Raw genomic sequence first — 27,522 nt, 5'->3', positions numbered from 1 at the left:
GGGATTTGGGCGGGAAAAGAACATCCCACAGTCCGTCGCGTCACTTGTAAGGCGGGCGGGGCGGCTCCCCCGGGTCCCTCCCCCCTCTCCCCACACCCTCCTCCCCGTCCTGGGGCGGGGCCGCACGGTCTTTCCCGACCGGGACCGGGAATTTCCCGGCCCAGAGGCTTAGAGCTTTCCGCCGACCATGGATAAAAAGGCTGCGTGCGTCTCGGGGAGCCACAGAGCCCGCTCCGCCTGCTCTCCCGACAGCTCCCGCGCTCCAGGCACCGCCACCCAGACCCTCCGAGCTGAGCCCCATGGCCCGCGCCGCCACCACCGCCGCCGCCCCCCAATACCCCCGGCTCCTCCGGGCTGCGCTGCTGCTCCTGCTCCTGGTCGCCGCCTGCCGGCACGCAGCAGGTGAGACTCGGGGCCCTGGGAGCCCGAGGGCGGGACAGGGGACGACGGGCTGGAGCCCTCTGGGGACAGTCCCGCTAACCGAGTCTGTTGTCCCCGCAGGGGCGCCCGTGGTCTCCGAACTGCGCTGCCAGTGCTTGCAGACCTCCCAGGGAATTAACGTCAAGAACATCCAGAGTGTGAAGGTGACACAGCCGGGACCCCACTGCGCCCAAACCGAAGTCATGTAAGTGCCTCCACGCGCTGCTGCTATCACAGTCCTTGTCACCTCCACCGTCCAGAAGCCCGCACCCTGCCTCCAGCCCTCCCTCCTGTCTCACGTTGATTCTCCCTTCTCTCTGCAGAGCCACTCTCAAGAATGGACAGGAAGTCTGTCTCAACCCCGCAGCCCCCATGGTTAAGAAAATCGTCAATAAGATGCTAAACAAGTGAGTTATGTGACTAGTCATTGCTGACAGATACTGGCATCTGCCCTCTGAATATTATATCAGGAAATCCCGGGTTTAGCTGAAGGAATGAAAATCATTATTATTTCTCACTTAGATTTGCCACCAAGGTCATGAATGTGCTCTGGTGCCAGAGGGATATTTCCATTGCTCTCCATCCTTATTCATATGAGTATGGATAAATATATCTTCCTAAGAGATTGAATAGATTTAGCCAATGATGCTAAAATGTCTCTTATCCCTTAAGGAACAAACATTGTTTATCTCAGTCCCTCACTGGCTTTAGACCTGAAAAATGGACCCCCTGGTTTAGAATAACATGGGTCTGGAAAGTTTAATAGTGAAGAGCAGGAACTTTGCAGCAAGACCACCCCAAAGTCAAGCCTAGGATCCCTGGGATAGTTTTTTAATCCCTTTGAACCTCAGCAAAAAGGAGTAGATAATAGTAGCCATTTCATGTATTGTGTGAGAATTGAGTGAGGTCATGCATGTAAATCTTTAGCCTAGTCCACAGTCCAGCTTTTCTCAAAAAAAAGTGTAAGCTCTCTGCTGTGCAGAGTAGAAGACACAGTGGGACCTTCTCCTAGTGCAGGGCTGGGCCAAGATCTGCGTGCAAAACTCCCCCCAGCTTCAGTGTCCAGAGAGAAGAGCAGCTTTCTGTCACACCCCTAACAGTCCCTCTTTTCTCCCCTTAGGGACAGCACCAGTTGAGAGTGAAGAAGCTCATGGCGGCATTTCCTGAAAGGAGATCCTGGCCTATATAAGACTGGAAATGAAGAAGGAAACAGCTGGCTTCCAGTGACAACTAGAATGGGATTACTGTGTTTAACTGTCGTTGTTATTTTATTAGCTATATATTTATTTATATATGTATTTATTTTTCAAAGCTTGTATTTTAACATTTTACATGTTGGTGTTGAAAGATGTGAAAGGTGTGAATGTGTTTAATGAGACATAACTCAATTCTGATTTTTTTTTAATTTGAAGATGATGGGTTTTAAGTACCTCATTAAATTAATATTTATTGGGAAACCAGTAAGTGCCAGGCACAGTGATAGAGATGGAGGAGGAATCTGAGCAATTAGACAGTGAGGTCATTATTAAAGCCAGGAAAACGTGTGCATTTCTATTTTTTGTACTTGTTTAAAAGAATTTGTTATTTATTAAAACTATTTCATATTAGGTGGTCAACATTTTGATGTTGAAGCTTCCCTTGGACATTTTATGTCTTGCTTGTAAGGCATAATGCCTTGTTTAATATTCATTATGAAATATTTCTCTTTGCCTTGGAAAAGAGAAGTGAAAACTACTGTTTCATTTTTACAAATGACATGAAAATAAAAGTTTTGCAAAAAATAACATGTTGATATTTTGCTTTATTATTCTTAATCTTTGGTTTCTGGTGGATGACCAGGGTGTTGTACAGTTAGATTGTAGGTCACGTCTAACTTTAAGACTGCTCCTACCTGTTCCTTCCCTTACATTTCTCTTACTTATGAATGAATATTTGACACACTACCCTCCCCACCCACATTGAGAAGCCTGTTTTTATATAAGATACTGCTATTTTTCACACTGACCAATTTATTATCCAATTAGTTCTTTATATTCTTTTGAATGTTTATGAATATTTTAACAAGGGTTTCTATTAAATGCTTTGGGTAAATGGTTTTTCAAACAAGTATGCATTTTTTTTTTAATAAGGTTGGAAAGGAGAGAGATGAGAAGCATCAATTCTTTGTTGTGGCACCTTAGTTGTTTATTGACTGCTTTCTCACATGTGCCTTGACCAGGGGACTAAGCAGAGAGAGTCATCCCTTGCTCAAGCCAGTGACCTTGGGCTCAAGCCAGCGACCTTTGAGCTCAAGCCAGTGACCATGGGGTCCTGTCTATGATCCCATGCTTAAGCCAGTGACCTTGTGCTCCAGCTGGTGAACCCACGCTCAAGCCGGCAACCTAGGGGTTTTAGACCTGGGTCCTCCATATCCAAGTCCAACACTTTATCCATTGTGCTACCACCTGGTCAGCCTTAAAGGAGGCTGATTCAAAATAAGGGACAATTTTATAAGAAACAATTTTAAAATTTAATGAACCAAATAACATTTATCAAATATATAAAGCAAATGTAAACTAAAAGGAGCAATAGATGAAACCATAATCATAGTTAAAATATTCTAGCAAATCTTTTTAAATATTAAAGAAGTAAAATAATAAAGAATCAATAATAGTATAGAAGAGTTAAGCAACACTATCTACCAACTTGGTCTAAGCGATATATATATATAGACATTTCACCCAACAATAGTATAAATCACATTTATTTTACCAAAACATAGGGAAATTTTTTTAAATAAAAGAGAATGTATGTGAGCCATAAAGAATGTATTGACAAATTTCAAAATGTTGAAATTTTACAGAAGTTATTCTCTGACCATCAAGTTTTTTATGATTTGTAATTTTCCAAGCTAAAATATATATCCATATTTCACTGTATCTGATATGTTTGCTGTGGTTTATAACTCATGTCTCAACTTCCTAAATTTTGCTTTCAAAATTCAGGAAGCATGAAAACAGGATCACTGTGCTGTTTTCATGCCTGTTACAACCAAGTATGATGAAAAATATTTCCATAAAGATAATTTCTTGACATTCTTTTGTAGTTTCAGCATTTCTTTTGATCTTTGGTTTATGGTATATGTAATTACTCATTATTCTTTCCACAAAAGTTTAAGGAAAATTTTAAGAAAATGAAAATACAAAGTATATATTGAAATATTTTCTTTTTTTTTTAAAGTGAGAGAGACAGAGGTAGGGTGTGACAGATAGGGACAGACGTACAGGAAGGGAGAGAGATGAGAAGTATCAATTTTTTTGTTGCGGCACTTAGTTGTTCATTGATTGCTATCTCATATGTGCTTTGACCAGGGGACTCCAGCTGAGCCAAACCAGCAACCTTGGGCTCAAGCCAGTGACCATGGGATCATGTCTATGATCCTGCGCTCAAGCTGGTGACCTCAGGGTTTTGAACCGGAGTCCTCTGTGTCCCAGGCTGATGCTCTATCCACTGCACTACTGCCTGGTCAGGCTGAAATTTATTCTTTTAAAAGTCTTGGAATAATGTCCAAATCTAATAATAGATTGTTCTCTGAGTTAATTAAAAGGAGTTAAACAATTATAGATGGTTGGAATCGTCAGAATAGCTCTACTATAGGAACTGAAGTTGTGTTGCAGAAGAAAGCATTCAGGTTAGGTATTAAAGAACTTCACATTTGGAATTTTGGTTTCATTCTTTTACATCTTTGCAAAACTGACCACAGTCCTTTGCATGTTATATATGCTTAATAAATCGTCTTTTGAATTTAATATCAACTGTGCCCTCATTTTCTGGACATACCCTGGACCAATAAATGTAACAGTGTGGTCTGTGCGAGCCATGGAAACACCTTGAGATGCTTGTAGAGGCTTTTCAGTGGGGGCAATATCTAAACTGGGTTCTGATCAACAAACAGGATCATACAGACATACGCACTTGGCCTCCAGGGCCTGAGACCTTAGGTCTCCTTCTGCCTCAGTGAATGCCCTCTCCCTGCTCACAGAGTGAGCTCTAGCTACATGAGCTACTTGGTGCTCTAAGTCCTCACCATGCTCTTCCCAACTGCCATGCTCTTGCTCATCTGGCCCTGTCCTAGAATGTTTTTCATTCTTCAGAGTTCAACATTCACCCAGAAAACTTCTCATTCTTAAAATTTAAGAGTGGTCACCTCTTTCTGGAATACTTTTCTGACATCTCTCATAAACCCATTCTATAAAAGTTGGATTAGTGCCTTCCTCCCCCCCTCCTCACTTCTAATACCTTGGGAATGCTTTAGCAAAGTATCTGCCAGGTTTTTCTATTAATAAAATCTTGTTTGTGCCTTCATCTCCTCTATTGCTTTGAAAGTTAGAGGGAAACAAAGCATCTTATTCTTCTTAATATCCCCGGCACTAAACTGTTTCCATTTTATAAATACTGAGAAAATGAACAGTGAAAATGCGAAAACGAATGAAGAAAGGAATTAAATTACAGTTGAAACCTCCTTCTGCTTAAAAGATAACTCTGGTAGTGAGTGGAGCCAGTAACAACACGACTCAACTCGGCTTAGTGAAAACGGGTATCATCTGACCTCTGAAACTGGTGAATAGATGAAATAAAGCCAGGCGCTGCCGTTCAGAATTTCTCTTTAGTCATAAATTTCACTCTGGGTCTGGCTCTTTTTCTCTGTTCTGGCTTCATTTTAGGCAAGCACTGACAATGATCCAAGCTTCTGTTCTATCAGATATGACCCAGCAGGAAGCAAGAGCTTTTCCCCCAACTATTTCCTGACGAAAACATCTCTGGGGAATTTGTTCTGACTTGACCAGACTTAGGTCACTTGTCTACCTTGGCACCTATCAGAGAGCCTGGGAGTTGGGCCGAGATTGCAAGGGCTGACTAATACTCCTTTGGGTCATCAGCCAACTCCTGGATCTTTGGTGTAGGACCATCCCACTTAACCTACGCAAATTGGAAAGAAAAAGAAATGATTCCTGAAGAAAATCAAGTTTCTGTAACCGGAAGAAGAAAGGAGCCCAAGCTAGGCAGAAATGAAAATATACTAGAGACTGGACCAGATGAAATGCTCTGGATTGAAGAAGTGGATGGATCCAGGGATTTGATGCCACATTCAGACATCTTCATCTTCCTCCCCTGAGAGCCAGAGTCATTCTATCGGAACGCAACAAAAGAGGGTTGGCAGCTGTGATGGCACAATTTCCAGAGGCCAGCATTAGGAAAACAGCTCTGCACTGTCTACTGCTGCGGCTCCATCGCCTCAGGATGCGGCAGCAACTCCAGATTTTAAAGGCAGATTAGATAGTTTCAATCAAAGTTGCAAAATGCAGTAAATACGGTAGCTCAAAATGGGATTTAGCAAAAGATAAGGATGACTCTATCTTTAAAATTGGTGGTTGTGTTATTCTAAGTTCAGAAATATAAATCTGTCATTCAGTTCATAAAATGAGTATTTACTTGGAGAAGACACTTGGTAAAACAAGAAAGAATTGAATTATTTTAGTAGGCTTTATAACACTATCACTTTATAAATTCTTTGAAAAATAAACATGGGGTTGTTATGGATTAAAGCAGAGGTGGTCAACCTTTTTATACCTACCACCCACTTTTGTATCTCTGTTAGTAGTAAAATTTTCTAACCGCTCACTGGTTCCACAGTAATGGTGATTTATAAAGTAGGGAAGTAATGAGAATTAATATTAGATAAAAAACAAAAACAAAAAACTTACACTTCAGTTTGTAAGCAACTGATGTTTATTAAGCAAGTCTTTAGTATAAAATTATAGATAATTCTATAAGTATGAGGCTGTTTCTTAAAATCTTTTATCTTTCTGGCTACTACTGTATATTTTCTGATGCTCCATTCATTCACCCTGAGAATTTATTTATGCCAATACTTTGGGTTGGATCTGGAAAGCATTAGAATGAACATTTTCTGTTTTTTTAAAAAATGTAGACTCTTGTTAGTGTCAAAAACAAAATAGTTCCGTTATCAAAAGATGACAAAGTGCCTGACCAGGTGGTGGCACAGTGGATGGAGCGTCAAACTGGGATGCGGAGGACCCAGGTTCGAGACCCCAAGGTCGTCAGCTTGAGCGTGGGCTCATCTGGTTTGAGCAAGGCTCGCCAGCTTGGACCCAGGGTTGCTGACTTAAGCGGGGGGTTACTCGGTCTGCTGTAGCCCCACGGTGAAGGCGCATATGGGAGGGTGGTCAATGAACAACTAAGGTGTCGCAATGAAGAGCTGATGATTGATGCTTCTCATCTTTCTCTGTTCCTGTCTGTCTTTCACTATCTGTCCCTCTCTGACTCTCATTCTGTTTAAAAAAGAAAGAAAGAAAGAAAAAAAGATGACAAAGTACCCAAATTGGGTTAGCAGAAAACTGTGATCTTTATCTCAACAAATAAAGCTAACACACCAAGTCCCTCTTCCGGGAAGCTCTCAGGGTAGAATCTTCACTGACTAGATTTTGGAGGTGAAGTTCATTGATTTGGAAAATCAGATAGACAGATGAATAGATAAGAGATTATATTAAATCAAAATGTATCATAGTCATGCTATGAAAGAAAATTCTTCCTATTAGTGAAATAAAACACTGGGAGACTTTTGAGCAGTTTTTTATTTTTTATTTTTAGGAAAGGTAAAGTTGAATTATTCAACCATGAGAATAACAATCATATTTAAACCAAACCAAATCAACTGCTCTCCTGAAGTTATCCATCATCTGACTCAGAAAAAAAAAGAATTTTTTCAATATTGTATGGCAGTTAAAACTGCACATGCTAGAATTCAAGTTCTGAATTTTACTAACTATGAGAACTGGGCAAATTACTTAAATTCTCTGTCCCGTGTGGAGAAAAAAGATGGTAACTACTTCATGGAGGCAGTTGAGAAGATTAACTGGAGTTTATATATATATAAAGGATTTAGAACATTGTACATTACATCAGAGTATTACTATAATAATTTATTTTTAATCACCATCTGTAAGCATATAAAATATGTGGGTTTCTAGGGATGTTGAAGAAAAAAGACCTGCTAAAGTTTGTTCATTGGGCAAAAGTTTCAAAAGTATTAATAAGAATTTCTTCATGTTTTCTATACTTTACATTTTTAAAATAAGTAGATATACAGCTATAATAAAAAATAAAATCATATTTTTAACTTTTAAAGAATGTTTTTTGTAATTCTGGGCTACTGATTATCAAGAAAACACAGCCTCTGTTTCCAATGAACAATCTCAGAAAGATACAACAGCAGTATCTACAGTCGTCCCTTGCCATATTGTGGTTCACTTTTCGCGGTCTCCCTGTATCGGGGATTTTTAAGTTGTATATATCTAATTTTGTATTGCTGAGTTTTCGCTATATTGAGGGATTTTGCAGTATATAGGTAGGTATTTTTATACATTTATTGTTTTAATTATTTTTGCTGTAGAATAAACATTTTGTAGCCTAAAAAATGAAAACAATATAAAAATATTAATTAAAACATATTAAAAATATTAAATCAAAATAAAGCCTTAAAATATATATAAATAATAAAATAAATATAAGGTCACTACTTCGTGGATTTTTGCCTGGGGGGGAAGGGGTCTGGGTCCTAACTCTGGCGATAGTCAAAAGAACACTCCATACAAAGTCTCAATTATTGCTGAGCTACTAATATTTTATAAACTTTAGGTCATCTTTCATTTCCTACACCTTTTTTAAAAAAATAATTTAAATTTAAATTCCATGTTCTTTTTCTCAGGATTATACTGCTGATGACTGAAAAGAATAAGTAAAGTCAAATCTTAATTTATAACCTAGTCATTCATAATCTTTTTTTTTTTTCATTTTTTTTTTTTTTTCATTTTTCTGAAGCTGGAAACAGGGAGAGACAGTCAGACTCCCGCATGCGCCCGACCGGGATCCAACTGGCACACCCACCATGGGGCGACGCTCTGCCCACCAGGGGGCGATGCTCTGCCCATCCTGGGCGTCGCCATGTTGCAACCAGAGCTACTCTAGTGCCTGAGGCAGAGGCCACAGAGCCATCCACAGCGCCCGGGCCATCTTTGCTCCAATGGAGCCTTGGCTGCGGGAGGGGAAGAGAGAGACAGAGAGGAAAGCGCGGCGGAGGGGTGGAGAAGCAAATGTGCGCTTCTCCTGTGTGCCCTGGCCGGGAATCGAACCCGGGTCCTCAGCACGCTAGGCCGACGCTCTACCGCTGAGCCAACCGGCCAGGGCCGTCATTCATAGTCTTTTATAATAATCAAGTAGGTACATCTTTAGTTTTATTCATATTTTATAGTGAAATTACTAAAAGTAGAATTTTAAATTACCAAACAATTAAACCAGATAACAAAAATATTCATTCTAAGTTTATTCTTTAAAAAAATACAAAAACTTTATATTGGTTGGTGAATAAACATTCTAAGTTTATTCTTTAAAAAAATACAAAAACTTTTAATAGCTTTATATTTTAAAGCTATTTATAATTTGTTTATTTAAAAATGACATAGCATAATATATGTAATAATGTTTTATAAATGTTAAAACATTTATTTATCATAACAACTTGTTGAGGTAGATAACACCATTTAGCTCCATTTCATAGATGAGAAACTAAGACACAGACAGTTTAAATGTCATGTCTTGGTACCTGGAAGAGCCAAAATTCCTACCCTGGCTGTCTGGCACCTCCCCCCCACCTCTATCGCATCCCCTCCCTCCTCTTGGCCTCTCCACACACCTTTCCACTTGGTATTCCCACAACGTTCACTGATCTGCACCCAGAATCTCATCTAAATCATCTGAAACCTACATATAATCCAACAAAGGACGTTAAAACTACGGGTGAAAAATTAGCTACACATGACAGAGCTGAAATTAACAGTTTGAAATGTCTTATTAGAAATCACTAGAATCAAAGTATGACTTAAATTCTTTCTCTAGAAAGACAATCAAATCACTGAAGTCAAAAGTCCGCATAACAAGCCCTGGCCGGTTGGCTCAGTGGTAGAGCATCCGCCCGGTGTGCAGGAGTCCCAGGTTCGATCCCCGGCCAGGGCACACAGGAGAAGCACCCATCTGCTTCTCCACCCCTCCCCCTCTTCTTCCTTTCTGTCTCTCTCTTCCCCTCCCGCAGCCAAGGCTCCATTGGAGCAAAGTTGGCTGGGGCGCTGAGGATGGCTCTATTGGCCTCTGCCTCAGGCACTGGAATGGCTCTGGTTGCAACAGAGCGGTGCCCCAGATGGGCAGAGCATCGCCCCTGGTGGGCATGCTGGGTGGATCCCAGTCAGGCGCATGCGGGAGTCTGTCTGACTGTCTCTCCCCGTTTCCAGCTTCAGAAAAATACAAAAAAAAAAAAAAGTCCGTATAACATGGAAGCAAAATGAGATTTGTGAGCATAAAACAAGAACGTGGGATTAAATAAATGATTGTCACTTGTGCCATTTCACCGAACACATCTTTTTCGAGCTTACATAGCAAAGGTTGTCACTCACACTAGAAATCATTTCCTGATGCCTATGACTTTTTTGGTACTTGTCCAAAACTAGAAACTGTGGATCCAATGAGTCCAATGCAGCCTTCCCCCCAAAGGTCCAAAATGACCACTAGCCCCTATTTCCTGGTTTAATCAACACCCTCTACACCCAAGAGGTGGTACTTATGGATTACTAGAGCTCTGGAAGTTCCAGAATTTCACAGAAGGAGGAAGCTAGCGAGGATTAGGACACTTTGTTCTAAACTAAACACTGAATTAAATAACACTGGTTATTCCCTCATCTCTGATATGACACAAAGTGTGATTTATTTTTGCTTGTAAAATATCAGAAACAAGGCGAGCATTCTTATGTATCAATATAATCTGAGATGACAGCTGTATTTATGAGTATGTTTATGTAGACGTAAACAAAATCATCAAGGCAGAAGATATTTATGAGTACGTAGCAGAAACACACACACACACACACACACACACACACACACCATAATTATCCCAATCCTGGCAGAAGATATTTATGAGTACGTAGCAGAAACACACACACACACACACACACACACACACACACACACACACACACCATAATTATCCCAATCCTGATCCTGATAACTAATGTTCGTCGCAGTGCCTGTATATCTACTATTAAGTAATAGTTCCTCTACCAGGCAACGTGACCCCTTTCCCTCCTCTCCCCCCGCCTCTCCTTCCCCGGTCTTTGGAAATTTGGGAGGAAAAAAACCCTCCAGAGTCAGCAGCGTCACGCGAGAGACTGGCTGGACAGCACCAGCGGGGCCGCGCGGTCTTTCCTGACCCGGGAACGACCCGCAGGTCCTGGAATTTCCCGGCCCGGGAGCTTAGAGCTTTCCGCCTCGGCCATGGATAAAAAGGCTGCGTGCGTCTCGGGGAGCCACAGAGCCCGCTCCACCTGCTCTCCCGACAGCTCCCGCGCTCCAGGCACCGCCACCCAGACCCTCCGAGCTGAGCCCCATGGCCCGCGCCGCCGCCACCGCCGCCGCCCCCCGTGCCCCCCGGCTCCTCTCGGCCGCGCTGCTGCTCCTGCTCCTGGTCGCCGCCTGCCGGCACGCAGCAGGTGAGACTCGGGGCCCTGGGAGCCTGAGGGTGGGACAGGGGACGACGGGCTGGAGCCCTCTGGGGACAGTCCCGCTAACCGAGTCTGTTGTCCCCGCAGGGGCGCCCGTGGTCTCCGAACTGCGCTGCCAGTGCTTGCAGACCTCCCAGGGAATTAACGTCAAAAACATCCAGAGTGTGAAGGTGACACAGCCGGGACCCCACTGCGCCCAAACCGAAGTCATGTAAGTGCCACCACGCGCTGCTGCTATCACAGTCCTTGTCACCTCCACCGTCCAGAAGCCCGCACCCTGCCGCTAGCCCTCCCTCCTGTCTCACGTTGATTCTCCCTTCTCTCTGCAGAGCCACTCTCAAGAATGGACAGGAAGTCTGTCTCAACCCTGCAGCCCCCATGGTTAAGAAAATCGTTCATAAGATGCTAAACAAGTGAGTTATGGGACTAGAGTCATTGTAACATAATGGCATCTGCTCTCTGAAATTTATATCTGGGATCCCAGAGTTTAGCTGAAGAAGTGAAAATCATTATTTTACAATTAAATTTGTCCTTAAGATCATGAATGTGCTATGGTACCAGAGGGATATTTCCAGTACTCTCCATCCCTGTTACTTTCACCATCCCCATACAGATGGGTGTGGGTAAATGTGTCTTCTTAAAAGATTAAGTGGATTTGGCCATTGGTTTAAAATGTTTCCTACTCATTAAAGAACAAACATTGTTTATCACTGTGGGTTCAGATCTGAAAAGTGAAACCCTGGTTTTGAGCAACATGGCCTCTAAATCTTAGTGTTGAAAAGACTTTGTAATGACCCCCTGTTCCAAATCAAAGTCTAGACTCCACCTTTTATTATCTCTGTAACCCCAGAGAAAGTTCTTAATCTCTCTGAGTATCCATAAAAATGGGAAAAATAAAATGGGGTTTGCTATGAGGCTTAATTGATGTCATGCATGTACTCTTTTAGTGTAACTTTATTTTCTGGCTATTTAAAGCTAATAATACAGTTGTGGCCACAGGCTGCTTATTGCTAATTAAACAGCATCCAGTAGCCCGGCATTTTCTGCCATATAGGGCAGCAAGGGTACAGGTAGGAACCACCTGGTACAGGGCTGCGCAGTCAAATTTCAAATTCCTAAAAAGCAACAATTTTCTTATCACAGGGGCCGTGCCAACAGACCTGGAACAGAGGAGGAAGTTTAAAGGTTATTGTTGCATCCTGCGTGAAAAGAGAATGGAAGAAGAGAAACAAAGTGCTCCTTGGGGCACCTGGACTGTGTTTAATGTATTTGACTATTATTAGAGTTCTTCTATTTATTTACATATGTATTTATTTATTTATTTTTGAAAGTTTGTATATTAATGGTCTATCTAATATTTAAAGATACGAGCATGTTAGATAATTTGCTGTACTGTTATTTGAAAGGGTCATTTTTTATGTTAAATCAAAGTTCAGTTTTGTTATTTAATTGAAGATGCTGCATTTTAAGTGTTCTTCATTCAACTAATGATAAAGGCTAGAGATAAATAGTGGGGAATTCAAGCAAATAGGTCACTATTAAGGCGGGGAAATGTTATGTGTACATGCATTTTTGTACTGTTGAGAATGTCAGTTGTTATTTATTGAAACAGTTTCACAGTATGTTGTCAACATTTCTGATGTTGAGGTGAACTAATGTTCTAAATATCCTTTGGACATTTTATGTCTTCCTAGTAAGGCACAATGCCTTGTTTATTGTCAATTATGTATTGTTTCTCTATATCTTGGAATAGAGAAGTTAAATATTTATAGATGTATCTTTACAAATAACATGAAAATAAAACTTTTTACCAAATTTTTTTGCTTTAGTTCGTTTTCATTTCTCGACCTCTTGTTTCTCATGGGTACCCAAGTACTGTAAATTTATAATAGGTTGTAGCTCGCACTCACTAAATGGCTGTCATTAGTTGGCACTTCTTTTAGTTTCACTACTGTTCTGGAAAACATATTTGACACATTTTCAATGTTCTTCAGGTTGTCACCTTAAGAAGCCCTGTCTTACATAAAATATTCAACCAATCTGTTACTTAATCCTAGCTGTTTAAAATTTTTCAAATGTTTATACATATTTTTAAAAAAGCTCTCACTTAAATTATTTCATTAAGTAGTTATACATCTGTTTCCCTCTCAATGAAGCTAAAGGTTAAATTTTAAAGTGGATTCTTCTCCTGAACTCAAATAATTTGTACAATGAGGAAAAAAGGAAGACAAAGCAAGTAAGTGGAGAGCTTCCTCTAGTTCAGTGGTAGTCAGCCTGGTCCCTACCGCCTACTGGTGGGCATTCCAGCTTTCATGGTGGGCAGTAGCAGAGCAACCAAAGTATAAATAAAAAGATAGATTTAACTATTGTAAGTTGTTTTATAAAGATTTATTCTGCCAAACTTAGCAAAAGTCCGACATAAAGTACTTGGTAAGTAATTATTAGTATATGCTTTAACTTGCTGCAACTCTGCTTTATAAATTTTATAAAGTAAAGTTACTTCCCTACTTTATAAATCACCATTACTGTGGAACCAGTGGGTGGTTAGAAAATGTTACTACTAACAGAGATAGAAAAGTGGGCAGTAGGAATAAAAAGTTTGACTACCCCTGCTCTAGTTAAAAGGTTTAATAGAGAAGGTCTTTACTTTCTAACCTTCATGGAGAGATAACAGTCACAAATGTAACATCGTTCCAATGATTCATAGGTATAGTGATGTTCAAATGTTTCCAAACCTGTAAATTTACATTTAATTTACATTGCCCTAGGATGACAGGAACACATCCAGCTTTCATCGTAGACACCTAGGCTGTCATCTAATGATAGGGAACAATTTGTGCACAAGTTGGGAGGGCCACCTAGGGCGTGCACTTGTCTCTGATTCAGAACCTATTTCTGGGCTCCTTGACAGCCTTCAGCAGGAGAAAGGTGGTGGTGCATGACCAGGTTTGTCCTGAGCATCTGGGTGTAGCTACTCTGAGCCCTCCCTGTCCTCCTCTAAAAATTAGGTATAATAGTCTTTATATATTCAATGGTATTTTCTCAGAATCAATGAGATAAAATGGAAAAACAATGTTTAAATGAAACAGAGGTGAACAAATGCAAACCCTTCCGGAAGTTCGATAAATACCAGCACTGATTCCTTCCTTAACTCCAAGTCAACACACCTGAGGCTATATTCTTTTTTTTTTTTAATAAATTTTTATTAATGTTAATGGGGTAACATTAATAAATCAGGGTACATATATTCAAAGAAAACATATCCAGGTTATCTTGTCATTCAACTATGTTGCATACCCATCTAGTTTTCTTTGTGCCCCTCCCCCCTTCCTCTCTCCCTCCCTCCCTCCCACATCCTCCCTCCCCCCACCCCTGATAACCACCACACTCTTGTCCATGTCTCTTAGTCTCGTTTTTATGTCCCACCAATGTATGGAATCATGTAGTTCTTGGTTTTTTCTGATTTACTTATTTCACTTCGTATAATGTTATCAAGATCCCACCCTTTTGTTGTAAATGATTCGATGTCATCATTTCTTATGGCTGAGTAGTATTCCATAGTGTATATGTGCCACATTTTCTTTATCCAGTCTTCTATTGAAGGGCTTTTTGGTTGTTTCCATGCTTTATTCTTAAGATTATTTGATTTGGGCCAAAACCTCCTGTCCTGAAGGCTTAATGCTTAAGAACCCTCACGTAAAGGTTTGTATGGGAGTCATATGAGGCTTCTCTCCAGCCCCCTTGTTCCTACTCTAAGGGGCTCTACTCCGTAACTAGCAACATGTCAGAGAAGGAAAGGTCAGGGGAAGGTCTAAAGCACAGTTTAGGGCCCACCCCAGTTTTGCCCAGTATTTTCAGCCCTGGTGACCTATCAGTACCTGCCCTATCATTCTTATTCTGTTCATACCTAACTGCCTCCTAGAAGACTAAGGTTCAGATTAAGTCCCAGGGTGCTGGGGAGACTGGAACATGTGAACCCTAGAAAGAAGATTATTTTTAAGAGGATTCCTGGTGGCCAACTGGGTTCAAATTTAAAAGCAGAGCTTAGCAGCCATTTCTAAACAGGTCCCTCTTACACAAACAGCACTTTAGGGAGAACCTTGTGCTGAATTGCCTGCCTGGATGGTATTCTTGCCATCTGAGCAAGCCCCTATAAAGAAGTTTCTGAAATTGTATTGAATATTTTGACCAGTAAGACTGACTTTCTTTGTTCAATCAGAGCTGTGCAACTTTATTATGACCAATCAGGACAGTGCTTTTTGGGACAATCAAACCATGAGGATTGGATGAGGATTTGGAGTCATCATTTGCATGAAGACAGACCAATCAGGGACTAGGAGTGAGGGTTTCTGTCTGTATTAGTTAGTCCTTGTAGCTCCAGAAACACACTTTTCCTTTCCAATAAAGACTGAAGATTGCTTTTTCCTCACTGAAGGGCAGCCGTCCAGCACCAAACTGGAGCAGGAGCAGCAAAGCAGTGCTGTATGACTGCAGAAGGGCCTCAGCCCCAGAGCCATCTCAGCTCCAGTCAGGCTGGGCTGCTGCTTAGTAGTGCAGCTGTAACATTATGGAGCTGTCCCAAAGCCGAGCTGTTTTCACAGCCCTGCTGTATCACAGTGAAGTTGTTTGCACTGAATAAAGTTTCCTTCTTCACCACACCCCAAACTGGCTATTCCTGTTGATGTTTAATTGGCACCAAGGACCATAGATGGCTATTAATAATTGCCATCTCTCAAAGTATTATATGTCAAAAGTGATACACTCACAGAATTTAGAAACATCCATGTCAGAGAAGTAGAGCCTGGGGCTATCTGGCTCTTAGAGAGATTAATATATGTACCAAAGATCTAGAGTTAGTTTTTAGGCTTGTGTTTCCAGACAAACCCATTCAGAAGGGGAATATGGGACAAGTTCTCCTTCCTTACCCATTATAAGTAGAGAAAAAAGCATGTTTTTCCTGGCCTATGAAGTGTCTAGCTCAGGGGTCCCCAAACTATGGCCCGCAGGCTGCATGCGGCCCCCTGAGGCCATTTATCTGGCCCCCTGCCACACTTCCAGAAAGGGTACCTCTTTCATTGGTGGTCAGTGAGAGTACTGTATGTGGCAACGCTGCAAAGTGCGGCGTCGCTCATGTACAGTACTATTTCCAGTGATGTGGGACGCACGCATCACGGCTCCAGAAGCACGTCATATCACTTGTTATGGCTAGCAGTGACAAATATGGAACCAGACATTGACCATCTCATTAGCCAAAAGCAGGCCCATAGTTCCCATTGAAATACTGTCAGTTTGTTGATTTAAATTTACTTGTTCTTTATTTTAAATACTGTATTTGTTCCCGTTTTATTTTTTTACTTTAAAATAAGATATGTGCAGTGTGCATAGGGATTTGCTCATAGCTTTTTTGGATAGTCCAGCCCCTCCAATGGTCTGAGGGACAGTGACCTGGCCCCCTGTGTAAAAAGTTTGGGAACCCCTGGAGCTACTAGAGTAGTACCGTTGACATGTCTTGATTGAATCACTCCAGGGGTAAGGCCTGAGGCAAGCAGGAAGTGACACATATTTACTTTGAGGTAATAAGAAATATGGTTTTGGTATAGAACAATTCTTGAATGCATTTAGGATAAAATTTTAAAATACAAATGCTAAGAACTTAAGATAGGTTTTGTTAACTTGGTGAATGGAGAAAACGATGAAGTACATGGAGTTATTCATAGGTTGATTAAGAACCTAGGCTATGAAAAACCTGAGTGATCTGGGCACAGTTTTCAGTTCTAACACTTTTCAGTTGTGTAAGGTTAAGTTTTTAAATAAATTTAAACTTCATTCCTCTTTTCATAAAAAAGGTGCAATAATAGAATCTCCTTTTTGTAGTTGTTACTAGAATTATGTTATAAATTGAATAAAGAGCTAAACAGTGCCTGACATATGATGATGAAACAGGGAATTAATATGTATATTACTGATATTAGTCTGACTAGCCAGAGAATTAAATTAAGAATATAGTAATAAAATAAGCTTATAAAAGAAATTTTGTAAAGCAACCCATGTTAATCTTTTTTTCAATTTTTTTATTGATTTTAATTTATTGTGTTTACATAGATTCTAGTTTTACCTTGAATGCATCCCCCCTCCCCCATATTCCCCTCAACATCTCCCTTGCCCTCTTCCCCATAACGTCCTCCCCCTTCCCTTCAGGTTTATCCCATCCTATCATCCCCTTTCCTTCTGTCCTCTTTTCCTCTGGTCCCGTTGATCTCGACTCTGTCTCATTTCTGTACCTCAGTTCACATTGTTGATTGGATTTCTCAAATGAGTGAGGTCATATGATATTTTTCTTTTTTCTGCCTGGCTTATTTCACTTAACATAATAGTTTCCATGTCCATCCATGTTGTCACGAAAAGTAAGATTTCCTTTTTTTTCATGGCCCCATAGTATTCCATTGTATATATGTACCACTGCTTTTTAATCCACTCGTACACTGACGGACATTTGGGCTGTTTCCAGATCTTCGCTATTGTGAACAACGCTACCATAAACATGGGGGTGCATTTCTCCTTTGAAACAGTGCTATGGTGTTCTTAGGGCAGATTCCTAAAAGTAGGATAGCTGAGTCAGAAGGCAGTTCCATTTTTAATTTTTTGAGGAATCTCCATACTGTTTTCCACAGTGGCTGTACCAGTCTGCATTCCCACCAGCAGTGCAAGAGGGTTCCCTTTTCTCTACATCCTCACCAGCATTTATTCTGTGTTGTTTTGTGGATGAGTGCCATTCTGACTGGTGTAAGATGATATCTCATTGTGGTTTTAATTTGCATTTCTCTAATGATTAGTGATGTTGAACATTTTTTCATATGCCTATTGGCCATCTGTATGTCCTCTTTGGAGAAGAGTCTGTTCATTTCTTTTGCCCATTTTTTGATTGGATTGTTTGTCTTCCTGGTGTTGAGTTTTACAATTTCTTTATGAATTTAGTTTATTAACCCCTTATCAGACATTTTCAAATATGTTCTCCCATTGTGTAGTTTGTCTTTTTATTCTGTTCTTATTATCTTTAGCTGTGCAGAAGCTTTTTAGTTTGATGTAGTCCCATTTGTTTATCCTGTCTTTTATTTCACTGGCCAATGGAGATAAATCAGCAAATATATTGCTGCTAGAGATGTCAGAGAGCTTACTGCCTATGTTTTCTTCTCTATACTATGGAACACTACTCAGCCATAAGAAATGATGACATCGGATCATTGACAGTAACATGTATGGATCTTGATAACATTATACTGAGTGAAATAAGTAAATGAGAAAAACTAAGAACTATATGAATCCATACATAGATGGGACATAAAAATGAGACTCAGAGACATGAACAAGAATGTGGTGGTAACAGGGCGGGGGGGGGGGAGGGAGGAAGGACAGAGAGGTGGGGGAAGGGGAGGAGCACAAAGAAAACCAGATAGAGGGTGACAGAAGACAATTTGACTTTGGGTGAGGGGTATGCAACATAATCAAATGTAAAAATAATCTGGAGATGTTTTCTCTGAACATATGTACCCTGATTTATCAATGTCACCACATTAAAATTAACAAATTAAAATTAAAAAAAATGAGACTGAGATAACAAGGTATCTGTCAGCAAATGAATAGATCTGGACTCCTACATTTTATCATATGCAAAAATGTCTTTACATGCTTCATAGACAGAAATGTAAGTACAAAACTAAAGTGCTTAAAAAATTGTCAGAGCCATGAAATTTTGAGACATTTGATTATGATGAGCTCTTAAGCTATGATACTGAAAGCACATTTACCCAAGAAAAAATAAAGAGGACTTCATTAAAATAAAATAAAAAAAGATGATTGTTTCAAGAGGGAAGTTGAAGAAAATAGACCTCAGATGCCAGGCATCTCTGTTCCCAAGTTTAGATGTTAATTTCTACTCCTTAAGTGAGCTCTAGCCAATCTCAAAAGGGACGCCGGGGGAGAGAAAGAAACAGAAAGAACGTCAGTGAAACAGCCTATGTTCTCACCCTGTCCCAGGGGCCTCTCTCATTCCCAGCCCTACTTGTAGGGTCTTGACCTTGCTTTCCTTCCCGTAAAATAAACATTACTTAGCCTTAGCTTGCAGGCAAATCAGAAGAGCTAGACTCTAAAAAAAGCCAATATCATCTATAGTCTGAGCCAAAGAAAACCAGAGAACATTTGGCACAAAGAAGATGTCTTCGAGAGATGATTTTCCATGTTATATTTGCATAAATTTGTCACGGGCCTGCCATTGCAACAGAAGAAGGAAAACAGCATGACCTTGGGTCTGCAGGCATCCTGTTACCCTTTGCAGCCAAGGTTAGACTGTTCTTGCTTCATTCCTGCTCCTCTTAGTGGACGCAAGGTTGGCAGATCTGAGGCTGTTGGCTGAGACCCTCTGATTTTTTCTCCCAATATTGTGTGCTCTAAAGAATACGAATTGTGCAACACATTTTCATTTTGCTAATATTCTGATTTGTTGAGCCATGAGTCCCACAAGTTGTTCAAACTATACAAGGGAGCATTTCCTGTGGCAGTGGCAGTCAGAGAGAAGCTGTGCCCAGCGGTTAAGTACCAAAACACCCTTAAAAAGGCCATGTGATTCCACAGGCTTGCTCTATGATCTGGATTCCTCTCTACTTAATACAGGGTGACATTGTTCCTATGAATTTAACATGAGTCTCAGCCATCTGCGTATATAGCCCAAAACACATGGGGATCAGTTCAGAGGTCTGACCTAACTATGAATGTCTCCCAACAGGAAATGACAATTGCTGTCCTGCTGTTAATTTGTGAGAAATTTGATGCCTTTTAAGTAAAAAGTGTAAGTTGAAAAGTAAATTTCCTGCTGTTGAAATTTCTATACCTTGGAGTACTTCAGTAAACTGAAGGAACTAACCAGTGGGTTTTATATTAACTGTGAAAGAGATTTGCTTAAAACCAGACCAAAGTCTCTGTCTTTGAACAAGTGAGTCAAGTCAGATCCTTAAATCACTAAAAACTAGGCCTAGATCCCATTGAACAACTTTTCATGGATATTTATTTTAAAGAACCACTGAAGGCAAGATAGTAATTTTTTTTCTAATAACGCCCTACAATATTGTTATAAAATTTTATTATTGTTAAAATAACACTTTATTAATTGGCCAAGAAACTATACTTGAAAAAAATGCATTGCTTCCAATAATGTGACTTTCTCATTTGACATCTTCATCATTAAAAGTTATATCTACATCCCATTTCTCTTTCTTCTAAGAATGTCCAATTTCAAGTAATTAAGCACTGTTGTATTTCAAGCACTATAATTTGAACCCTGTGTATAGACAAAAACATAATAGAAAGTAAATAATTTTTGTTTCCAAAATACAGTGAGAATACTTACCTGGGAGGGGAGATACCATGATCACAAAGTGCAGTGAATCCTCTCTGGGGCTTTCAAAATTTGAACACATTTTTATCATATTCAGCTTTCCTCCAAACTTTATCATCTCAATCATCTGTTCTAGGGTGTCTTTCCAGAAATAGTTTTCCAAATGCATTTATAATATCTATGAACTCAAGTCCATCTCTAACAATTGTGAAGACTTGGGGGAGAGTTCAAAGGGAGGTCTCCATTCCTGACTAAATATTTGAAACTTTCTAAACAAGTTAACAAAATGTTAAAGAGTTTTATCTTCTTACCTTGATAAATATATATTTATAACCTTTTAGAAATATGTAAAGCTATGGCTTCTATATGTGTCATTAAAATATCAAAGATAATTTGATTATTCCACATATCTAGGTGTTCTGGTGTTGCACAGGCCATGTTTGGATGCATACAAAATAAAGCTATATATAACATATGATGTATGGTATACTTATGATAGAAAATTCATTTTAATGACTTCATTTCAATAAAATTAATTCTTAGGTTTCTATAATTAAAATTTTTACATTATTTGGGTTGTATAGGCAGTCCTACTAAATTAGACGTTACTTGAATTATTAATCCTAATTAATCCTTAATAATAATCCTTATTATTAATTTAAATTTGGTGGCAGTTTTATTCTGCTAATGTAGTGGCTTGATTTAGCAATAAAATTTCTAAAGCATTATTTAAGTTAAAAATGAACCATGAATTTCATATTATGTTCACACATTCTAAAGAGTTGCCTATGATGAATTATTTAGTCACTGAGCTTCCAGAATAAATGAGAAAACATAGAGTAGATAAATTTCTTAGAATTGTGTTTATTAACTGCTTTCTGAAAGACAGGAGAGGGAAATTGTTGATTGTAAAGGTACATAACCCTTAATTTCTCCTGAGCTTCTTAGGTCAAAGTCCCCTATACAAATTCTGGTTTTGTTTTGTTTTTCTGTTTTTTTGTTTGATCATTTGTTTTGTTTTGTTTTTAACACACCTCCAGCTCCTAATAAGAGGATGTGGGCAGAAGATTAAAAGTGAGCACAACTGCCACCTTTATTATTCATTAGCCTCTCCAGTATGTTACCCTGTAACACTCAGCCTTGAGATTGAACTTGAGTTTTAGAATGTTAAAGTCATTCAATGTCTACACTGAGCTCTGGTTTTTCATGTGGCAGAGGTACCCATATGTTCTCTGAAACATTTTTCTGTGTGTGTGTATGTTTGTAAAAGGAAACCTTCTGAAACTTTGGCTAACCCCTTATCAGATGTATTGTCAAATAAGTTCTCCCATGTGTAGTTTGTCTTTTTATTCTGTAGTTATTGTCTTTAGCTGTGCAAAAGCTTTTTAGGTTGATATATAGTCCCTTTTGTTTATCCTGTCTTTTATTTCCCTTGCCCATGGAGATATATCAGCAAATATATTGCTGCGAGAGATGTCGGAGAGCTTACTGCCTATGTTTTCTTCTAAGATGCTTATGGTTTCATGGCTTACATTTAAGTCTTTTATCCATTTTGAGTTTATTTTTGTGAATGGTGTAAGCTGGTGGTCTAGTCTAGTTTCATTTTTTTCCAAGTAGCTGTCCCATTTTCCCAACAGCATTTGTTGAAGAGGCTGTCTTTACTCCATTTTGTGCTCCTACCTCCTTTGTCAAATATCAATTGTCCATTAAGGTGTGGATTTATTTCTGGGTTCTCTGTTCTGTACCATTAATCTATATGCCTGTTCTTATGCCAGTACCAGGCTGTTTTGAGTACAATGGCCTTGTAGTATAACTTGATATCAGGAAGTGTGATACTTCCCACTTTAACTTTTCAAGATTGCTGAGGATATTCGTGTTCTTTTTTTGGTTCCATATAAATTGTTGGAATATGTGTTCTATATCTCTGAAGTATGCAATTGGTATTTTAATTGATATTGCATTAAATTTAGAAATTACTTTGGGTAATATAGACATTTTAATGATGTTTATTCTTCTTAACCATGAGCATGATATATACTTTCACTTGTTTGTTTCTTCCTTGATTTCTTTTATCAATGTTTTATAATTTTCAGAGTACAAGTCTTTAATCTCCTTGGTTAAATTTACTCCTAGGTACTTTATTTTTTGGTTGCAATAGTGAAGGGGATTGTTTCCTTAATTTCTCTTTCTGATAGTTCATTGTTGGTGTATAAAAATGCCTCTGATTTCTGAGTATTGATTTTATATCCTGCCACCTTGCTGAATTCATTTATCAGGTCTAGTAGTTTTTTGACTGAGACTTTAGGGTTTTCTATATACAATATCATATCATCTGCAAATAATGATAGTTTTACTTCTTCTTTTCCAATTTGGATGCTTTTTATTTCTTCTTCTTGTCTGATTGCTGTCACCAAGACTTCCAGAACTATGTTGAATAAGAGTGGTGAAAGGGGCACCCCTGCCTTGTTCCTGATCTTAAGGGGATTGCTTTTCATTTTTGCCCATTGAGTATGATGTTGGATGTGGGTTTGTCATAGATGGCCTTTATCATGTTGGGATATGTTCCCTGTATTCCCACTTTGCTGAGATTTTTGACCATGAATGGGTGCTGGATTTTATCAAATGCTTTTTCTGCATCTATTTAAATTATCATGTGGTTTTTCTCCTTCCTTTTGTTTATGTGATGAGTCACATTGATTGGTTTGCAAATATTATACTAGCCTTGCCTTCCCAGTATAAATCCTAGTTGATCATGGTGTATGATTTTTTTCGTATATTGCTGAAACAAACTGGTTGGCTAATATTTTGTTGAGGATTTTAGCATCTAGATTCATCAGGGATATTGGCCTATAATTTTCTTTTTTTGTGTTGTCTTTGCCTGGTTTTGGAATCAGAATTATACTCACCTCATAAAAGGAGCTTGGAAGTCTTCCTTCCTCTTGAATTTTTTGAAATAGTTTGAGAAAGTTAGGAGTTAGTTCTTCTTTGAATATTTGGTAGAATTCACTTGTGAAGCCATCAGGTCCCGGGCTTTTGTTTGTTGAAAGTTTTTTGATAACTGTTTCAATCTCATTTGTTGTCATTGGTCTGTTTAGGTTTTCTGATTCTTTCCGATTGAGTTTTAAAATATATGTTTCAAGGAATTTGTCCATTTTATCTAGGTTGTCTAATTTTTGGCATACATAGTATTTTTAACTTTTAACTCATAGCATTTTCTTACAATCCTTTGTATTTCTGTTGTGTCAGTTGATATTTCTCCACTCTCATTTGTAATTTTATTTATTTCAGTCCTCTCTCTTTTTTGCTTGGTGAGTTTGGTTAAAGGTTCATCGATCTTGTTTACCTTTTCAAAGAAACAGCTCCTGGTTTTATTGATCCTCTGTATTGTTTCTTTAGCCTCTATGTCATTTATTTCCACTCTAATATTTATTATTTCCTTCCTTCTACTACCTCTGGGCTTTACTTGCTGTTCTTTTTCTAGTTTTTTTAAATGCAGGTTTAAGTTGTTTATTTGAGCTTTTTCTAGCTTCTTAACGTATGCCTGTAATGCTATGAACTTCCCTCTCAGGACTGCTTTTGCTGTGTCCCATAAATTTTAAGTTGCTCTATGCTCATTATCATTTGTTTCTAGAAATTTTTTTATTTCTTCTTTGATCTCATTGTTAACCCATTCATTATTTAATAACATGCTATTTAATTTCCAAGTGTTTGAGTATTTTTCAGTTTTTCTGTTTTGGTTGATTTCTAGTTTCATGCCATTGTGATCAGAGAAAATGCTTGATATGATTTCAATCTTCTTAAATTTGTTGAGACCGCTTTTGTGTCCTAACATGTGGTCTATTCTAGAGAATGTACCATGAGCACTTGAAAAGAATGTATATTCTGCTGCTTTAGGGTGAAAAGTTCTGAAGATATCTATTAAATCAGTTGATCTAGTGGGTCCTTTAAGTCTACTGTTTCTTTGTTAATTTTCTTTCTTGAGGATCTATTTAGTGATGTTAGTGGGGTATTGAAATCTCCTACTATTATAGTATTGCTGTTGATCTCACCCTTTGTATCTATCAAAGTCTCCTTTATATATTTAGGTGCTCCTATATTAGGTGCATAGATATTTATAATGGTTATATCTTCCTGTTGGATTTCTCCCTTTATCATTATGTACTGACTTTTTTTATCCCTTACTATAGCCTTTGTTTTAAAGTCCATTTTTTTCTGATATAAGTATTGCTACCTCAGCTTTTTTTTTTTCCATTTACATGAAATTTTTTTTTTCATCCTTTTACCTACAGTCTCTGTGCATCTTTTGTTTTGAGGTGTGTCTCTTGTAGACAGCATATATATGGGTCCTGTTTTCTAATCCATACAGGTACCCTATGTCTTTTGATTGTATCATTTAATCCATTTACATTTAAGGTTATTATTGATATGTAATTGCTTATTTCCATTTTATTCTTTAAAACTTTATTCCTTTTTGATCTGTTTACAACAACATTTCTTGCAGCATTGGTTTGGTTGTAATGAATTCCTTGAGTTTTTTTTTTTTTTTTTGTCTGGGAAGTTTTTTATTTCTCCTTCAATTTTAAACGATAGCCTTGTTGGATAAAGTAATCTTAGTTGTAGGCTCTTGTTCTGCATTACTTTGAATATTTCTTGCCATTTCCTTCTGGCCTCAAGTGTTTCTGTTGAGAAGTCGGATGTCATCTTTATGGGGGCTCCTTTGTAGGTGATAGCCTTTTTTTTTTCTCTTGCAGCTTTTAATATTTTCTTTTTATCACTTAGCTTTGGTATTTTAATTATGATGTATCTTGGTGTAGATTTCTTTGGGTTTTTCCTTAATGGAAATCTCTGTGCTTCTTGACCTTGTGTGACTATTTCCTGCAGCAATTTAGGGAAGTTTTCAGCTATAATTTCATTGAACAAGGTCTCTAACCCTTGTTCTTTCTATTCTTTTTCAGGAACCCCTTTATGCAGATGTTATTTCTCTTCATGTTGTCACAGTGCTCTCTTAGAGTTTCCTCAGACTTTTTGAGTCTCTTTTCTTTCTGCTGCTCTGCTTCTGTGCCTTTGTTTATCTTGTCCTCTAACTCGCTTATTTGATCCTCAGCTTCATCCATTCTGCTTTCAATTCCTTCCATTGTGGTCTTCATTTCTGATATTGTATTTGTCACTTCTGACTGATTCTTTTTTATTATTTCAATGTCCTTTCTTATACTTGCTCTCTCTTTATTTAGTTGTTTGTTATGACCATCTATTGTTGTTCTAAGATCTTTGAGTAACCTAGCAATCATTATTTTAAACTCTGCTTCTGGTAATTTGATTATATCTGACTCATTCAAGTCCTTTTCTAAAGATTTCTTTTGATTCAATTGTGTTGCATTTCTCTGCCTTCCCATTTTGTCTGTGTATAAGAAAGGTGTTGCCACTGGGGTCCAATAAGTGTGGCCTCTGTGTTCCCTAGGTGTGGTCTGTCTGCAGGCCCACCATCATCTCTGCTCCTGCTTAGGGCATTCAGGTATAGGCATTGCTGGCTCCTGCCAGCTTCTGCTGTCCTGTGGTTTCTGCCTCTCTTCCACAGGAGCGGGTGTGTTTACATGCTCAGATACAAGCCTCGGCCTTCACCCCTCCCCTACAGGTGGGACTGTGCATCATGCCCAGGGATGCAAACCTCAGCACTGCTCAACTGCAAATCTTCGCCTATTCCCTGGCTTTTGCCCTGACCCCATGGGCAGAGCTTTGCTCGTGCATTGGACTGCAAGCCCTGGCTCTGCAGGTCAGGCAGGGCTGTGCACCTGCGCTTAGCTGCGGGTCTCCGCCTGTTCCTGGGCTTTCACCCCACCCCTATAGGCAGAGTTGCTCTTGCACATCAGGCTGCAAGCCCCAGCTCTGTGGGTCAGGCTGGGCTGCATGCCTGCGCTCAGCCTTGAGTCTCTGCAGTTCCCAGGCTTTTACCTTTCCCCTGTGGGTGGGATTTAAGGCATGCTCACAGGTGGCCGGACTGCTTTTGTACACCCCTTTTGCCCCCACTGGGTGAGACTGAGGCCGCATCGGGTTTCACTCATGGCTGGCCCATCTTCCGACCCCCACAGGACCGTGCTTCTGCATCCCACCGCTGCCGCCTGCCCTTTAGCGAGCCCTGAGCATTGTGGATGGGGGTGCTGTAGCTCAGACCCTAGCACTCAATACTGCATTTCTTAAGGCTCCCTCCTTCTAAGAGACTCTGCTCTGAGTGCCACAGAAGAGCTTGTATGACTGGTTTCTTGCTTCCTTTTGCTGGGATTGCTGGTTCCAGGGGAAATATTCACTTCAAATTTGGGGAGTGAGTCAGCCAAGGGGTTAGGGTGGCTGTCCCTCAAAGCGTTTCTTCCTATGCCTCCTAGATTATACTCTCTTCCCACTACTCCGGTCCTCTCATCTCTTCCTGTCCCCTGGAGCCCTAGGTGAGTGGTTGTGAAAGAAGTTTTCTGTGCGGTCCCTTTAAGAAAAATCCTGGGTCTGAGAAATCTGTCTCTTTCTCACATACAATATCCTGACTTGTTTTGCAGCTAAATACTGTCCATATGCCTCTTCTAGACTCTGGGCTGCAGGCTTGGGCTTTGTTCCCGGGGCCCAGGACCCTCCCCTCTCTGCTACTCACTTCCCGCAGTGCTAGTCCCTCCAGGCTGCCATTCGCTCCCGGGAGCTGAGCAGCCCTTTCCACATTTCCGCTTTTCCTACCAGTCTCAATGTGCCTTCTTCAGTGCTCCTTGGTTAAAGTGTGCTCTTAGTTTAGTCCAAAGTTGGTTTTTCCAGATGATGGTTCTTAAAATTAAGTTGTAATCCACTTTGGTTCTGGGAGGTAGAAGTTGGGACATCCACCTACTCCATCGCCATCTTGCCGCTCCCCCCATGTTAATATTAGTAAATATTAAACCCAGCTTATTGCAACTATGATTTAATATTACAAAGCTAGTGATCAAAGTTACATATTCTATAACAAATCAAAAGTATATAATCAACCCTGTGCTTTTACCTCTGGCCAAGTTCTCATTACAATTAAATAGCTTTTTTCCCTCTGGCTGACACACATTGAGAGATGACATCAGAGCGAGAAAATGGACCTGAGTG

At 39.5% G+C, this 27,522-nt stretch overlaps 1 protein-coding gene across 3 annotated transcripts; it reads left to right on the top strand.

Annotated features, from left to right (window-relative positions):
* The first annotated feature begins 208 nt into the window (after positions 1-208).
* LOC136306280 (growth-regulated protein homolog gamma-like) lies at positions 209-12,599 on the top strand. 3 transcript variants are annotated; one of them, XM_066232763.1, is made up of 4 exons: positions 209-402; positions 502-625; positions 744-827; positions 12,174-12,599. In XM_066232763.1, the coding sequence occupies exons 1-4, from the start codon at positions 300-302 to the stop codon at positions 12,211-12,213; spliced, it is 351 nt and encodes a 116-aa protein (XP_066088860.1). In that variant the 5' UTR covers positions 209-299; the 3' UTR covers positions 12,214-12,599. The 3 variants fall into 3 exon arrangements, with proteins under 3 accessions (XP_066088860.1, XP_066088862.1, XP_066088861.1); XM_066232765.1 differs by lacking the exon at positions 12,174-12,599 and adding an exon at positions 1,541-2,093 and having other exon boundaries at positions 213-402; XM_066232764.1 differs by lacking the exons at positions 209-402; positions 502-625; positions 744-827 and adding exons at positions 10,805-11,018; positions 11,118-11,241; positions 11,360-11,443.
* Positions 12,600-27,522: the final 14,923 nt, after the last annotated feature.

Source organism: Saccopteryx bilineata, chromosome 5 (assembly GCF_036850765.1).
Source record: "Saccopteryx bilineata isolate mSacBil1 chromosome 5, mSacBil1_pri_phased_curated, whole genome shotgun sequence".
Taxonomy (NCBI): Eukaryota; Metazoa; Chordata; class Mammalia; order Chiroptera; family Emballonuridae; genus Saccopteryx; species Saccopteryx bilineata.
This window is presented reverse-complemented; position numbering and strand designations above follow the sequence as displayed.